Source organism: Salmo salar, chromosome 19 (assembly GCF_965601325.2).
Source record: "Salmo salar chromosome 19, fSalSal1, whole genome shotgun sequence".
Classification (NCBI taxonomy): Eukaryota; Metazoa; Chordata; class Actinopteri; order Salmoniformes; family Salmonidae; genus Salmo; species Salmo salar.
In genome coordinates this window covers 74,237,387-74,255,076 of record NC_138309.1, presented here as the reverse complement: position 1 = coordinate 74,255,076, position 17,690 = coordinate 74,237,387, and the positions used below count along the sequence as shown (strand labels likewise).

At 43.7% G+C, this 17,690-nt stretch overlaps 1 protein-coding gene across 2 annotated transcripts; it reads right to left on the bottom strand.

The window, feature by feature from the left end:
- Window positions 1–1,151: 1,151 nt before the first annotated feature.
- On the bottom strand, window positions 1,152–17,021 carry shisa2b (shisa family member 2b). Of its 2 annotated transcripts, XR_014381696.1 has the most exons (3): window positions 15,811–17,021; window positions 4,593–7,241; window positions 1,152–4,521 (listed from the first exon to the last, which is right to left on the bottom strand). XR_014381696.1 is itself a non-coding variant. In XM_082965956.1 (2 exons), exons 1-2 carry the CDS (start codon window positions 16,124–16,126, stop codon window positions 6,661–6,663), a joined length of 897 nt encoding a protein of 298 aa, XP_082822082.1. In that variant the 5' UTR covers window positions 16,127–17,021; the 3' UTR covers window positions 1,152–6,660. The 2 variants fall into 2 exon arrangements, 1 of the variants encoding a protein (XP_082822082.1); XM_082965956.1 differs by having other exon boundaries at window positions 1,152–7,241.
- Window positions 17,022–17,690: the final 669 nt, after the last annotated feature.

The window sequence follows — 17,690 nt, the reverse complement described above, 5'->3', positions numbered from 1 at the left end:
TAGCATACCCACCGAAAACTTCCGGCGAATTTACTAAATTACTCATGATAAACGTTCACAAAATACATAACAATTATTTTAATAATTATAGATACAGAACTCCTTTATGCAATCGCGGTGTCAGATTTTAAAATAGCTTTTCGGCGAAAGCACATTTTGCAATATTCTGAGTACATAGCTCGGCCATCACGGCTAGCTATTTTGACACCCACCAAGTTTGGGACAACCTAAACTCAGAATTACTATTAGAAAAATTGGATTACCTTTGCTGTTCTTCGTCAGAATGCACTCCCAGGACTTCTACTTCAACAACAAATGTTGTTTTGGTTCCAAATAATCCATAGTTATAATCAAATAGCTCCGTTTTGTTCGTGTGTTCAGGTCACTATCCGAAGGGTGATGCGCGAGCGCATTTCGTGACAAAACAATTCAAAATATTCCATTACCGTACTTAGAAGCATGTCAAACGCTGTTTAAAATCAATTTTTTTGCGATTTTTCTCGTAAAATAGCGATAATATTCCAACCGGGCAACGTTCAAAGGCTGAACGAAAAAAATGGGAACTATGGGAAGCATTGGAGTCAACATGTGCCAGCATCCCTGTGGAACTCTTTTGACACCTTGTAGAGTCCATGCCTTGACAAATGAAAGGCTGTTTTGAGGGCAAGAGGGGGGTGCAACTCAATATTAGGAAGGTGTTCCTAATGTTTTGTACACTCAGTGTATGTAGTGTGTATGTTGGCTGCTCATTCCCCAAGACTGTTTTGTGGTTTGGCCCCCGCTTGGGTGTCAGTTTTTACACTTGGAGTGTTGTTTCTGTTCTTCTGGGTTTCGTCTCTAAGCGTGTGTAAATCTCACAACTCCTGCTGCGACCGAGTCAGACATAAGACCAGCACTATGGCAACTGACCTCTCTAACTTAACCATGGAACATTTGTGTTGTGTGAATTTACGGTGGGGGGGCAGGGGGTGCTGTACATGGATGGTTTAAGAACAGATATTGCCCAAACAACTGTGATGTTAGTAATATATCCTTTCTTAAGCCAGCCGCCAAAATCTCAGCTATGTGCTTTTTCCTAATTCTAGAAAAGTATTGGATGGTAACGGTAGAAACTCTGACAGAATGGACAGATGACTCCATGACAGGATGGACACTGTTTAATATTGATTTATTATAATTCATATGAAAAAGGACACTGTGTTTCACAGGGTGCAGGTACACATTCAACCTCAGGATACACACACACACACACACACACACACACACACACACACACACAGTTGATCATACAGACATTGTGCTTGAAATACACAAAACACACAGTCAAGTTAGTTCACTTTGGGACACCTATGCATTTCTGCAATTTCATCAACTGGAACTTAGGGTGAGTTGTGTACAGTCCTAATACAGAGACAGTTCTATAACAGGGAACAAAGCAGAAGTGAGTCCAAAATCCGAAAGCCCCCTTTAAGACCAGCTACCCAACATAGTGAGAAGTGTTCCCACTGGGCACAAACTGATTGAATCAACGTTGTTTCAACGTAATTTGTCAATGTATTGTGACTGTGACGTGGAAAATATATAGGATTTTTTTGTCATCGACCTGTTTCGAGGGTCAAATTTCAACCACAGAATTATGTCATCATGGTAACCAAATTTCAACATAGACAAACCTTGTGTAAAATATGTTGAATTTGTACCGTTAAAACACCGTCAGATCTTCAACGTTATATCTACTCAGAATAAAAAAAACAATGGGCTGGGCAGCACCTCTTGCTGGAGAACTAATCTATGTACAGCAACCCTTTAGTCTCCCATCCAGGGTTTAACCAAGCCCAGCTTAGCTATGATGTCACTGACTATTACCAATGTACTATAATGAGAATGATTGTTGAGAGAAACTAGATCAATTCAATGCTGCTATCGAAGTCATTCCAAAGGGTAGGTTTAACAGAGCAAATGAAATGTGACCATACTCATTTATCCTCAATGATGCTATTTAGGCATTTGCAAAGTCATCAACAGCCATTGTTTCAATTCAAATCAGAATTCAGCAACAAAAAAAGACAGCAGAATAGGAATAGGGTTTAGAACAGAGGCCTAACGGGTCCGAGTCCAGACCCGGTACCAGACCCGAGACCAGATCCAGGACCTGAGCGAGTCAGGGTCCAAAATTCTAACTTTTCCCTCGGGTCCGGGTCAGGTCCTGTTTGATTGACATCAGGTCTCAGGTCTATGTAACTACAGCTGATGGACCTGAGTGGACCTGAATGGACCCGACCTCGGCTCTGCATAGCCTGTAGCATATTTATTTTACACTGATAAGGCCTATCCAACATATAAGGATCTATTTGTAACCAGAAGAGCTACTTGGCTAGCAAACATACATTTTTTGGTAACTTGGCTCCAATCAAGTCTGGTCCAGAACCGGACCGGTCTAGGTCTGGTTGTTGTCGTGTCCATTCGTGTTTGGGTCTGATTGTTTTCGGGTCCGTTTGGGTTCAAGGTCCAACTTTTTGGAGCCGAAAAAGACCTCTAGTTTCAAGCTCTAGTTGATCAAAATGAAATTATATTTAGTGATATTGAATTGTGTTTAGTTGTCAACGCAAACATATGTTGGATTCACGTCTCCATTTCAACCAAAAATCTAAGTTAAAGAATAGGACTAAATCAAATCAAAATGTATTTAAAGTGCATTTAAAGTTCGATTTGATTTAGTACTATTCTTTAACTTAGATTTTTGGTTGAGATGGAGACAAACTTAATTTGTAGACAAACTGTAATTAAAGCCAGACTAAATTAGTAACACAGATGGAACTATCCAAGCAGCAGATAAATCTCCTTCAAATGTTGATATTTGGTTGCCTGACTACCCAGACTCTTTGCTCCGGCCAAACGCCACGCCACAAATGTTTGTTTCTTTTCCGCAATGAAGTATGTAGCGATTGATAGAGCAGTGGAAGAATTCAATGTGAGTCATCAGGCAAGATATTTGGTTGTGTTGACATCCAAATACAATTCAATATCACTTTTGAAATACAATAAATAACATATTTATTTGTCGACAAGTTAACAAATTATATGTTGGATTCACGTCGCAACTCAACCATATATAAAAGTTAAAGAATGGAACATTCCAAGCAGTAGATACATCTCCTTTAAAATATTGATATTTGGTTGCATTGTCAACCAAACAATTCAATATTACTTTTGTAATAACCTTAACTTAAGGATAGTTACTCTATTTTACAAACAAATGTAAAGTTCAACCTTAAAATGAGTAACACATCCATGGCCACATTTTTAGGTTAGTGTAACTATACATTATGTAATTAGATAAAGTATGCATGTTTAAGATAGCATTCATCGATCATCATAGGTCTGTGGAGATCTTCACAATTGCTTTAATAATCTGTGCAGAATCTCGAACAGCTCCATGTACTTTTAATGTAATCTCAACTGCCATCAGGGTCATTTGGTTCGGCTTTTAGATGAAACACAGTGATGTCAAGTTAATCTGTAACCAAAAATCAGACATTGTCTTTCCATTAGAATGTGGTTGTGCTTTTAGATGGTTGAAAGCATAGTGATAACACATTGGAAATTCAACTAACTTTGGCTGTCTTTTTGAGTGAATAGAGGCCTAACGGGTAATCTCGATCAACGTCGCAACCAAATATTACCCAATAATCCACATTGAAATGACGTGGTGTGCCCAGTGAGTCTTGTCGATTTTTAGCTGTTCTTTTTCTACCCTGCTGAAGTGAAAAGAACTGTTGGAAATACCCTGAAGCCTTCCAGCACAGCTCCAGTCTACCTTCAGTAATACACACACACACCTAGTACATCTGTTAACATACACCCACTCACCACCACATATACTGACAGTAATACACACACACACCTAGTACATCTGTTAACATACACCCACTCACCACCACATATACTGACAGTAATACACACACACACCTAGTACATCTGTTAACATACACCCACTCACCACCACATATACTGACAGTAATACAAACACCAGTACACACACCTAGTACATCTGTTAACATACACCCTCTCACCACCACATATACTGACAGTAATACACACACCAGTACACACACCTAGTACATCTGTTAACATACACCCACTCACCACCACATATACTGACAGTAATACACACACCAGTACACACACCTAGTACATCTGTTAACATACACCCACTCACCACCACATATACTGACAGTAATACACACACACACCTAGTACATCTGTTAACATACACCCACTCACCACCACATATACTGACAGTAATACACACACACACCTAGTACATCTGTTAACATACACCCACTCACCACCACATATACTGACAGTAATACACACACCAGTACACACACCTAGTACATCTGTTAACATACACCCACTCACCACCACATATACTGACAGTAATACACACACACACCTAGTACATCTGTTAACATACACCCACTCACCACCACATATACTGACAGTAATACACACACACACCTAGTACATCTTAACATACACCCTCTCACCACCACATATACTGACAGTAATACACACACCAGTACACACACCTAGTACATCTGTTAACATACACCCACTCACCACCACATATACTGACAGTAATACACACACCAGTACACACACCTAGTACATCTGTTAACATACACCCACTCACCACCACATATACTGACAGTAATACACACACACACCTAGTACATCTGTTAACATACACCCACTCACCACCACATATACTGACAGTAATACACACACACACCTAGTACATCTGTTAACATACACCCACTCACCACCACATATACTGACAGTAATACACACACACACCTAGTACATCTGTTAACATACACCCACTCACCACCACATATACTGACAGTAATACAAACACCAGTACACACACCTAGTACATCTGTTAACATACACCCTCTCACCACCACATATACTGACAGTAATACACACACCAGTACACACACCTAGTACATCTGTTAACATACACCCACTCACCACCACATATACTGACAGTAATACACACACACACCTAGTACATCTGTTAACATACACCCACTCACCACCACATATACTGACAGTAATACACACACCAGCACACACACCTAGTACATCTGTTAACATACACCCACTCACCACCACATATACTGACAGTAATACACACACACACACCTAGTACATCTGTTAACATACACCCTCTCACCACCACATATACTGACAGTAATACACACACAGCACACACACCTAGTACATCTGTTAACATACACCCACTCACCACCACATATACTGACAGTAATACACACACCAGTACACACACCTAGTACATCTGTTAACATACACCCACCCACTCACCACCACATATACTGACAGTAATACACACACACACACCTAGTACATCTGTTAACATACACCCACTCACCATCACATATACTGACAGTAATACACACACCAGTACACACACCTAGTACATCTGTTAACATACACCCACCCACTCACCACCACATATACTGACAGTAATACAACACCTCTTTCTCAGGAGGGAAAATCAGTGAGGTGGAACAGTTGGCAGACAGCTTTTACTGCGTTATTATTTCTGCAATCTTCAGAAGGTTGCCGATCACAGTTACACGTACATATACACACACACGTACACATACATATACACACACACACACCTCCTTTCAGGCACATTTACTTCCAAGTCCTTGCGTGAGTGTTTTGTGTATTTTAATTTTGGGGGTACTCTTGTGTATATGCAAGTGTGTGTATGTTTCCGCTCAAGGCAGTGAGTGTGTGTGTGTGGGGAGGGGGGGGGGGGTAAGGCTGGGGCGTCACAGTCTGTGTCCTGTGTTCACTTCATTAGACATCAACCGGCCTACAGGGAGAGAGGGACTGTTTTTCACATCACACCGCCTGCATTTCCCATTACATACTAAACACTCATATACACACGTCCTCACACACATACACACACACACCTAGTACATCTGTTAACATACACCCTCACCATCACATATACTGACAGTAATACACACACCAGCACACACACCTAGTACATCTGTTAACATACACCCACTCACCACCACATATACTGACAGTAATACACACACAGCACATTCTGTACATATAGTCACATACACACATAGCCACACTGGACACAGCACCCTCACTCGTACTGTACATACACACACTCACTCATTTACAAACACATACAACAAACGCTACACTGACAAACTTCAAGACGTTAAACCCACACTGCTGCGAGTCATTGGCCCTGGTGGGCAGCATCACCCCTCTGTGTGTTGCTGAATGAGGACAACCAGACAGATATACCACTGCCTCCATCTTGGGGTGAGGTCAGCTCACTCACAATCATTACCCTGAGGCAAATCTGCCAAACCTTTACATATCACACACATGTAGGACAGACACACGCAACACACTGTGGCTGGTCAGGCACAGATCCCAGCTTCGGTTTTACGAGTCCTGTGTGTGAGCCTGAGTCCATATCATTCTCTCTCCAAGTTGGCGAGCTCCCAATGTCCCCATAAGGTTTCTCATACAGTCCCCATAAGGCACATAGCCCTCACAAGGTCTGTTACACACAGTCCCCAAAATGGCTTAAACTGTTACTGGAGGGTACTTCTGCTCGCTGGTGACACTGGCCACACTGGTGGGTGGGGGGTAGGGGGACTGCAGCTGTCTGTAGCCCCCCTGGGTGGGGTCCAGGTAGACCCCCTGGGGCGGGGACATGTGGTGGGTGGCGTAGCCGATGTACTGGGGGTGGATGAACTGTCCCTGGTGGGGCATGATCTGGGTGGCCTGCTGGCAGTTGAGCACGGAGAAGTTGGTCGGCATGTTGACGAAAACACTGGCGTCTGGAGGGAGACAGCAGGAGGCCTGGGCACGCATCATGGGCTGGGGGGCCGGGCGAGGCACCTGGGCAGGAGGGGCAGAGGAACTGGACGAGGTGGCCGTGCTTGATTGGCGGGAAGAGGAACCGCGAGACGTGCCCACGCTAGCCATCATGGGAATGGTCTCAAGGAGACGGCCGCCACCAGACCCACCTCCTCCCCCGCCCCCTGACGACAGTTCCTGTTTGGGGCGGAGACAGTGGCAACAGCAAACGGCAACCACAGAACCCACCAGGACGAAAGCCACGAACACAGAGCCCACGATCAGGAAGGGAACGTAGATGGGTACTGTGGAGAGAGGAAGGAAGAAGGGAGAGAGAGTAGGAGGGAGGTTTTCAGTGGTTTGACGATAACACATTTTTAACAAACAAGAGAAAAAATATTTTTTTCTTTCTTCCATTATCAAATATACACTATATATACAAAAGTATGTGGACAAATTAGTGGATTCGGCTATTTCAGCCACACCCGTTGCTGACAGGTGTATAAAATCGAGCACACAGCCATGCAATCTCCATAGACTAACATTGGCAGTAGAATGGCCTTACTGAAGAGCCCAGTGACTTTCAACGTGACACTGTCATAGGATGCCACCTTTCCAACAAGTCAGTTCATCAAATTTCTGCCCTGCTAGAGCTGCCCCGGTCAACTATAAGTGCTGTTATTGTGAAGAAACGTCTAGGCTCAGCTGCAAAGTGATAGGCCACACAAGCTCACAGAACGGGACCGCAGAGCGATGAAGCACGTAACGTGTAAACATTGTCTTGTCCTAGATTGCAACACTCACTACCAAGTTTTAAACTGCCTCTGGAAGCAACGTCACCACAAGAACTATTCGTCTGGGAGCTTCATGAAATGGGTTTCCATGACCAAGCAGCCGCACACAAACCTAAGATCACCATGCGCAATGCCATGTGTCGGCAGGTGTGGTGGAAAGCTCACCGCCATTGGACTCTGGAGCAGCAGTGCAAGCACAGACTGGAATATGTTCCGGGATTCTTCCGATGACATTGAGGAGTACACCACATCAGTCACTGGCTTCATCAATAAGTGCATGAGCTAAAGGGTAGAGCTGCCGCTTTCAAGGAGAGGGACTCTAACCCGGAAGCTTATAAGGAATCCCGCTATGCCCTCCGACGAACCATCAAACAGGTAAAGCTTCAATACAGAACTAAGATCGAATCGTACTACACCGGCTCCGACGCTCGTTGGATGTGGCAGGGCTTGCAAACTATTACAGACTACAAAGGGAAGCACAGCCGAGAGCTGTCCAATGACACAAGCCTACCAGTCGAGCTAAATTACTTCTATGCTCACTTCGAGGCAAGTAACACTGAAACACGCATGAGAGCATCAGCTGTTCCGGGCGACTGTGTCACATTAACAAGGAAGGCCGCAGGGCCAGACGGATTGCCAGGACGTGTACTCCGAGCATGCGCTGACCAACTGGCAAGTGTCTTCACTGACATTTTCAACCTCTCCCTGTCTGAGTCTGTAATACCAACATGTTTCAAGCAGACCACCATAGTCCTGGTGCCCAAGCACACTAAGGTAACCTGCCTAAATGACTACCGACCCGTAGCACTCACATCTGTGGCCATGAAGTGCTTTGAAAGGCTGGTCATGGCTCACATCAACACCATTATCCCAGAAACCCTAGACCCACTCCAATTTGCATACCGCCCCAACAGATCCACAGATGATGCAATCTCTATTGCACTTCACACTGCACTCTTTTCCCACCTGGACAAAAGTAACACCTAGTGTATGTGAGAATGCTATTAATTGATGACAGCTCAGCGCTCAACACCATGGTGCCCTCAAAGCTCATCAATAAGCTAAGGACCCTGGGACTAAACACCTCCCTCTGCAACTGGATCCTGGACTTCCTGACGGGCCGCCCCCAGGTGGTAAGGGTAGGTAACAACACATACGCCACGCTGATCCTCAACACGGGGGCCCCTCAGGGATGCGTGCTCAGTCTCCTCCTGTACTCCCTGTTCACTCATGACTGCACGGGGCTGTAGTGGAGCAGGTTGAGAGCTTCAAGTTCCTTGGCGTCCACATCACCAACAAACTAACATGGTCCAAGCACACCAAGACAGTCGTGAAGAGGGCGCAACAAACCTAGTCCCCCTCAAGAGACTGAAAAGATTTGGCATGGGTCCTCAGATCCTCAAAAGATTTTACAGCTGCAACATCGAGAGCATCCTGGCGGGTTACAACTGCTCGGCCTCCGACCACAAGGCACTACAGAGGCCAAGCTTCCTGCCATCCAGGACCTCTATACCAGGCAGTGTCAGAGGAAGGCCCTAAAAATTGTCAAAGACTCCAGCCACCCTAGTCATAGACTGTTCTCTCTGCTACCGCACGGCAAGCGGTACCGGAGCGCCAAGTCTAGGTCCAAGAGGCTTCTAAACAGCTTCTATCCCCAAGCCATAAGACTCCTGAACATCTAATCAAATGGCTCCCCAGACTATTTGCATTGCCCCCCCACCTCCCCTTTTATGCTGCTGCTACTCTCTGTTATTATCTATGCATATTCACTTTAATAACTCTACCTACATGTACATATTACCTAAATTACCTTGACAAACCGGTGCCCCCGCACATTGATTCTGTACCAGTACCCCCTGTATATAGCATCGTTATTTTTATTTTACTGCTCCTCTTTAATTATTTGTTTCTTTTATTTATTTTTTTCTTTCTTTTTTTTCTTAAAACTGCATTGTTGGTTAAGGGCTTGTAAGTAAGCATTTCACTGTAAGGTCTCGTCTCCTGGATTTTTCCAGGAGAACGCTATCTGCCCCAATGCATAGTGCGAACTGTAAAGTTTGGTGGAGGAGGAATAATTGTCTGGGGCTGTTTTTCATGGTTCGGGCTAGGCCCCTTAGTTCCAGTGAAGGGAAATCTTAACGCTACAGCATACATGACATTGTAGACGATTCTGTGCTGCCAACTTTGTGGCAACAGTTTGGGGAAGGCACTTTCTTGTTTCAGCATGACAATGCCCCTGTGCACAAAGCGAGGTCCATACAGAAATGGTTTGTCAAGATTGGTGTGGAAGAACTTAACTTACCTGCACAGAGCCCTGACCTCAACCCCATCGAACACCTTTGGGATGAATTGGAACGCCGACTGCGAGCCAGGCCTAATCTCCCAACATCAGTGCCCGACCTCACTCATGCTCTTGTGACTAAATGGAAGCAAGTCCCAGCAGCAATGTTCCAACATCTAGTGGAAAGGCTTCGCAGAAAAGTAGAGGCTGATATAGCAGCAAAGGGGGGACCAACTCCATATTAATGCTCATGATTTTGGAACGAGATGTTCGATGAGCAGGTGTCCACATACTTTCGGTCATGTAGTCTACATTAAGACAGGGCTGTTCTATAACAAGCAGAGCAGAGCGAGGACAGAACTTCCTCAGACCATAACCACTTACGCCCTCAGAGAAAACAAACTGAACAAACTACAACAGCAACATGATGAAGTGGTTTATCCTACCATCAAGACTTTTGACATCATTTTGGAAAATACCCTCTTTGCTTGAATTAGTAAAGTTGAGAGACCAAGAGTGAACTGCAGTGAGAAAAACAGATTGTCTAAAAGTTCAAGCAAGAGCTGTTACACTCACGTGTTTTCACCTCACCCACAAACCCAAATGAGAGTGAAAGAGAAATGGAGTGAGACGGTGAGACAAAAGAGAAAAGAGGGAGAGACGAAATTAGAGGAAGAAAGGCAGAGACAGAGGTGGACTAGTGGCGTGTCTCCAGGGGGCCCCAGTCCCTCATTAGAAGTTATTAACTTTGTTTTGATCTGTTCTTATCCTGCGCGCCCAGCTGTGACCCCCCAACCCCCCTCCGCGCCAACCCTGTACCTATCTGTCTGAGTGAGTTTATGCGTGCGTGTGTTTGATCTGTGTTTGTCTGTGAGGGGGGGGATTCTATCTCATACCAAAGTTATGCAGCCAGAACTTATGTGGGTATTCCTGACCTCTTCTCCTATATAAATCCACATCCCGCTATGGCATTTAAGCCAGAATAGTCCCTTATACTGTATAGAGGCAGCATTAAGACATATTGAGAGTGGCATTAATGATGGCTGGTTTGGAGTAATGCAACAGATCACATTAAAGGCCTAATTCCATACATCTTTTCAACATTATATAGGCCAACCTTGCAGTGGGGCTCTAATGCATACTACATCTCTCTTACTGTAACTTTTGAACCATAATAACAGTTGTAACTCTGGAGATAAAGCAGGCTACTGTGTGTTAAATCCGATCATCTGCATGATTCTCGCATGATTAGCATGTAATTCACCCCTCAAAGTACACAGCTGTTTTTCTGCCATCTGTCTAGTGTAAACCAGTTCCAGGAAGTACAGTACCCAGCTAGCACATAACGTTCTGAGAACCATGTGTTTCTTAAAGCTTGGTGAGAGTGTGGTTGTTCTATGGTTATTTTGCATACAACCTTCCCAGAACATTCTGGGAATGGTGCAGGATAGTTGCTTGGCTTTGGAACATTCTCAGCACATTTAAGGAACTTGACCCCCCAAAATATTTTCTTGCTATTTCATTACTTTAACAGACCGTTTCCTAAAAGTTCCAACATGGTTACATTTCATTTCAATCTTGGTAATATTCTAGGAACGTTCTCCAACTGGTTTGACATTGGGAATATTTTTCAATAGTTCAGAGAGCGGTAAGAAAAAACGTTATTCTGTGGGAATCACGTTTCCTACAGGTTTGCTCATGGTTCTATTTAAAGTTATGTTCTCAAATTGTTCCGAGAATGTTAAGACAACTTTCCATAAAAAACACATGAAAACTTTTGTTTTTTGTTATTTAAAAACATATACATTCCATTATCAGCATCAACAAAACTCTCTCTGTCCTCTATCTTGTTAAGTGTTTCAGGTGTGGTGGCGGCGCCCGCTAATTGGTCAAATCTGATCTTAATGAGTGCTTGTTTCCTTTGAAATGGGGACTGTTTGACTAAAATGAACAGCTTTTTATGTGTAAAAAAAACATGGAACGCTAGATCCATCCTCGTGGCACAATTGACTAATTCCATGGATAGAGAACAGAAGATTATAGGTTTGAATCTCACTGATGCCGTCTCACAATAAAAAATAAATGTATTTGCATGATTAAGGCCTAAGGGAGGGGTGTCAAACTCATTCCATGCAGAGCTTAGTGTCTGCTGGTTTTAGTTTCCTCCTTTCAATGAAGACCTAGACAACCAGGTGAGGAGAGTTCCTTACCAATTAATGACCTTAATTCATCAATCAAATACAAGGGAGGAGTGAAAACCTGCAGACAATTGGCCCTCTGTGGAATGAGTTTGACATGTGAAAGTTTTAAGGAAGTTATTCAAAAACTTCCAAATAACTTATAAGCCTCAGAGCGTTAATAAAACCTCCCAGGAATACTTCCAAGGAACCAGAGTAAAATGTTCTCAGAACCTCCCTCCAACCTAAAAAGAAATGTCACTTCTGTTCTCAGAACGTTTAAAAAACGTATTACGTATGCCTTTGTTCCCACAACCAATGTGAAACCAAAAACCTACGTTCCGACAACTTCCAAGGAATCAAAAGTTTTATGCTGGATTAATCATGTTAAGATGTCTTGGTAATGAAGCAGCAGGCTAACTCTTACAGAGTGAAGGTAGAGAATGGCAGTGTAGCCTGCTACAGCATACAGAAAGTGGTTAATAGTAAACGTAAGTGTTCTTTGGGTTTTTCGTTAACTTTTGACCCAACAGTGAGCGCTCATGGGGAATGTTGGCAGCAATGGTCCGAGTGGCAGGATCAGGGCAGAGTTGAGGTGCTTCCTCGCACACATGTACACACGCACACATGCACACACCCGTTTGGAGCACAATGGGGAACTTGTTATATGACAACTGATTTCATGTGATTTATTGTTCCTCTGGTTAAGTTACTCATTTTCCAGTTTGAATATTCCAAAGTGTTATGGGGTGTAACTGTAACCCTGAGAGAGGCAGTGACTCGTTCTGTCATTTTCCTTTTTCATTCTCTCTCTCTCTCTCCTTAACACACACTCTTTCTCTCCCTCTGAGCAACATCAAAAGTCACCAGCTTTTCAAAGGACATTTCAAGGTGTCTAAAGTTTGAAGCTATAGGCACTCATTAGATAAGACTAATTCTGGGACAACAGTCAACTTGACTAGATTCAGTCTAGATACAGTACAAAAGAGGTAGAAGCTGAGGCACTATGACATCAATATTCTGAGCCCATGACCTATTTCCTATTATAAACTGGGTGGTTCGAGCCCTGAATGCTGATTGGCTGAAAGCCATTGTATATCAGACCGTATACCATAGGTATGACAAAACATTTATTTTTACTCCTCTAATTATGTTGGTAGCAAGTTTATAATAGCAATAAGGCACCCTGCGGCTTTGTGGTATATGGCCAATATACCATGGCTAAGGGCTGTGTCCAGGCACTCCGCGTTCCGTCATGCATAAAAACAGCCTTTAGCCGTGGTATATTGGCCATATACTACACCCCCTCTGGCCTTATTGCTTAATTGAACAGCTGTTAGCTTCAATACCTCACAGCCAAACCATACCATGATCAGGTTTAGAGGAGCTTTTCTTTAAGAGAGTTACGTAGTTACTATGGATATGAGTTAGTGCGTAAGGCTCCAGAACGTCATCTAATGTCCTCCTAACAGCATCACATGATATGTGAAAATAGTATATAGTCTGACACAGACACAAGTAAAATGGCTGATGGGAGAAGTGTAGTAATGATGGCTGATGGGAGAAGTGTAGTAATGATGGCTGATGGGAGAAGTCTAGTAATGATGGCTGATGGGAGAAGTGTAGTAATGATGGCTGATGGGAGAAGTCTAGTAATGATGGCTGATGGGAGAAGTGTAGTAATGATGGCTGATGGGAGAAGTGTAGTAATGATGGCTGATGGGAGAAGTGTAGTAATGATGGCTGATGGGAGAAGTGTAGTAATGATGGCTGATCGGAGAAGTGTAGTAATGACAGTATCCTGCTGAGACATTATCTATTGGAGAGTATCTATTGTTTCCATTCAGCCCACTAGTCTATTCCACACCTGTTGCTGGACTGGGGCTGGGACAGCCATACTCTGTCTGCAGTAATATTAGCCCCCATCTCTCTGTTCTTGTTTGGGCATATTATGTGTAACTGACTGCTCCTCCTCTCCCCATTCAAATCCCTGGGGTCTTCTCCTTTCCTGAATCCCACACATGTTCCTTCATGTTGAATGTGAGGCTCTGTTTATTGTTCTTAATGCATATACAGTATCCTTTGGGTTATTCATTGACATGGCTGTGTGTATCTTTGCTTTGTGATTAATTGGTTGCCCTGTGCATAAAAAATGAATGAAATGTACAAGCGGTGCCTTGCATGACAAAATACTTCATTTTTTTGCTCTTTGGAGGAAAACCGTCCCCGGTTTAAGTTATTTTGGCCGTTGTCCACTATATGAAAATGTATTTGGCTCTTTCTGGAGTGATAAGGGATGACTGTTTCAACAAATGCCAAGAATAAAACATACTGTATTCTACTCTACAAGAAAGGCATGCTCTGTTAATGTGTAATATCTGGACTAAATGTAGCCAACTATTATTTATCTTTGAAAAATGACCATTGCAAGATTTTTGACTCATAGTAAATGCGCCTCAGCACTTAATATGTGCACTGGAATGTCTCGTCTTCCTATATGCAGCAGCTTTCTGTGTTACAACTGTAGTGAGAAGGTGATGGAAATGTGTTGGAAACATGTCAAAGAGATCAATAACTAATACCTGTTTGGACCTTGAAGATTTTCAATAAATCTGCTTTCAATAAAAACAATGAAGAATTATGACATCTGTTCTTCCAATCACACCCAATTGTTAGGCTAGTACTAACTCACTGCTAAGACATAGATGAGCTTACAATGTGACATTGTTAGGCGCTTCCGTTCCATGCGCAATTGGTCATGGACACCCTATCCAAGCAACGTAAAAAAAAGGCCTGGATAAAGTAAAAATGTGCGTTGAAATCATGTGAATGAAACTAGACGGTAAAGGTCAGGACCATACAGGGGATTCATTCCTAATGTGTTTGGGATGGGAATTAACCGTTCACATAGGCCTATACCTCAGCGGAATCAACACGCAAGCGCAGGGAAATGATTCATAACGCGATTTGTTTTTATGAACAGAGCTGTCAGCGCCGTCGCGAGCCAATGGCCTAAAGATCCGGTCAAGTCCAAACTTGATCCTCGTGGGGACAGTGCGCTGCTCGGGCTCTGCAGTCCCCGCGGCGCGCGTGTGTTGGAGCTAAAACAAACACAGCTATTTATAACGCCACGCAGCACAATTTTCCATTTGTAGGTGCGTGGGCAGTTAGCTGGCTTTATGGTGTCAACTGTCTTCTCTGCAGCTGTTGCTGCCAACTGAACCGCTACGCTAAATCTAAGCGATTTTTAATCTCCCAGATGGATAGTGGTTGAAAAAACTAGAACATACCTTAATGTTTGAAATGGGGAAGAAACTCATAACTCAAACTTTCAATTAAGTATCATTTCTTCTAGGCCTGGGCCACTGTTCCTAAACTTTTATTAAAATTAGGCAATTAGGCCCTCTCTTTCCGTCTCACTCATCTCCTTGAAAATGCAATATTGCTGGCGTAGCCTATTATTAAGTTAAACAATTTAAACTGAGCCAGTTTAAAATCTAATTTAGAAATTACACTATAATTTTTAGCAGACAAGGAGAGCTTTTCAGCCTTGAGGCAGAGCGTTTGGCACAGCTGCTGTGGTCCCTAAAGCTGGCCGTGCTGGGCCAGACAGAGTTCTTACCTGCGCCCGTCTCCTTGTTCTCTTTGCTGTCGGTGCCCGGTTGCTGGGCTTGCTTGTCGTTGTCACAAGTCCCCTGGTCCAGCCGTGCTTCATTCCTGGAGCAGCAGTACCGCAGCTCGCATTTCCCGCAGCAGATGATGGCATCCTCACCATCGAACTTCTCCGGGCACTGGAAGCCCTCTCTCCATGTGCCCTGGGTGTCATGCCAACCGTGACAGTACTCCCCACTCGCCTTCACGTCAATAATAGCCAGGAGCAGAGTCACAACCACGGTGACAGACATTGGGAGACCTCCGCCACCCCACATCCCGACCATGGTGTCCGTGTGCACACTGGGCGCGCTATGAGACAGAGGCTTTCTTTCTCTTACTCTCAGGCTCTAACCTGGTTAACAAAGTGATACGGTGAATGAATGAAATGAAAGAGCGAGGCGACAAAATGGAAACAAAACTAACGACTTTGAAACTATCATTTGACAGTGGAATTCCGTGGGTAATCCTACAGCCTAATTCAATAGATCCACAAATTTGTCACCAAAGCGCTCCCTTTAAAAGTGTCCACTGTTTGAAGTTGATCACAAGATTCCAAGTAGCGTTAGTAACGCTCGTTGAGAAAATAAAACATTATCAAATATCCAGAACATAAATAGACTACATTTGGCTCCAATCTTACAAATAGCCTATTATTTCATAGCGCGTCTTTCAATCTCAATTTCACGGTTGTGAGCTCTCGGAGCCCCGGGTAAATCCAACATCAATCCAGGCTGAGCGGAATCCCTCTGGCATGGAAGCGAGGCTGTCCATGGTCTCCTGAAAATACGCTTCTCGGATGACTTTCCCCCAGAGATGCAGCGAAAGCAACACTGGCCTTACATGTAATCCATACGTGCCATGCGAGTATTCTCACGGATTCTCCCCCTGTCCCTCTGTCCAGTCCACCAGCCCAGCAATTTGTTTTTATCCTCTTCTAATGTGTCATGAGGTGAACTTCTCAAAACTGTTCTACAGTAGACTAAAGTTTTGGAAAATAGACCATGAGACTAAAATCGAATAGAGCATGGCAGTCACAGTCTCTGGTGCTCATTAAGGATAGGCTACGCCATAAAGAGACGTGCAAGAGATGTAAACTTTTCACCCATTCATACAGTATTGCCTCCCATGCTCTCACTCCGAGTCCATCTATGGCGAGAGTGCCTCGAATGAGAGGTGGGCTACTAGTTCAGCCATGCGCTTGCGCATTGGTTACTGACATTTTTCTAGACTTTTCAGGGCTCAGCTCAGCCAGTTGTCAGTGTGAAGAAGTGTCACTGCGTACGGTTCCGAGGAACCCCTCCGCTTTCTGAGGGTAGCCCCGGTGCGGCATTGGGTGTGGGTGCCCCCTTGGGACCCCTGCGCGCACAATGTAAGCCCCGCTCGTTAAATGGAGCGCACCCACTATCTGCTGGCGGGGCGGCAGTCACACATTATCACATTAAATTGACTTTTGTGCATACAAACTATGGCCAGGACGCACGCACGCGCATTCTCTCACACGGAAATGAATTGACCCTCTCGAGTGAATACCATATAATTAGGAATTAGAATACTAATATGAATTGAATAGGATCTCTATGGTGAATACTAACTAATATGTGAGGTTAACTAGCTACTTTTTTTTTCTGTTAGGCTACATTACATCTTTGTCCTGATTGTTGTTCGATGTTCAAGGTGAGTAGGTCTACTGTCTGTTCTGTCATATGGGAGCTGAAAATCATTTGTAAGATGACATTGCCACCTGGGGGTCATACGTATTAGCACAAATCCATAGAACCACTTGTGTTTTTCCCATTACTGATTATGCAAATACTATACATTGTTGTCATTTTATATTTTGAACGTGAT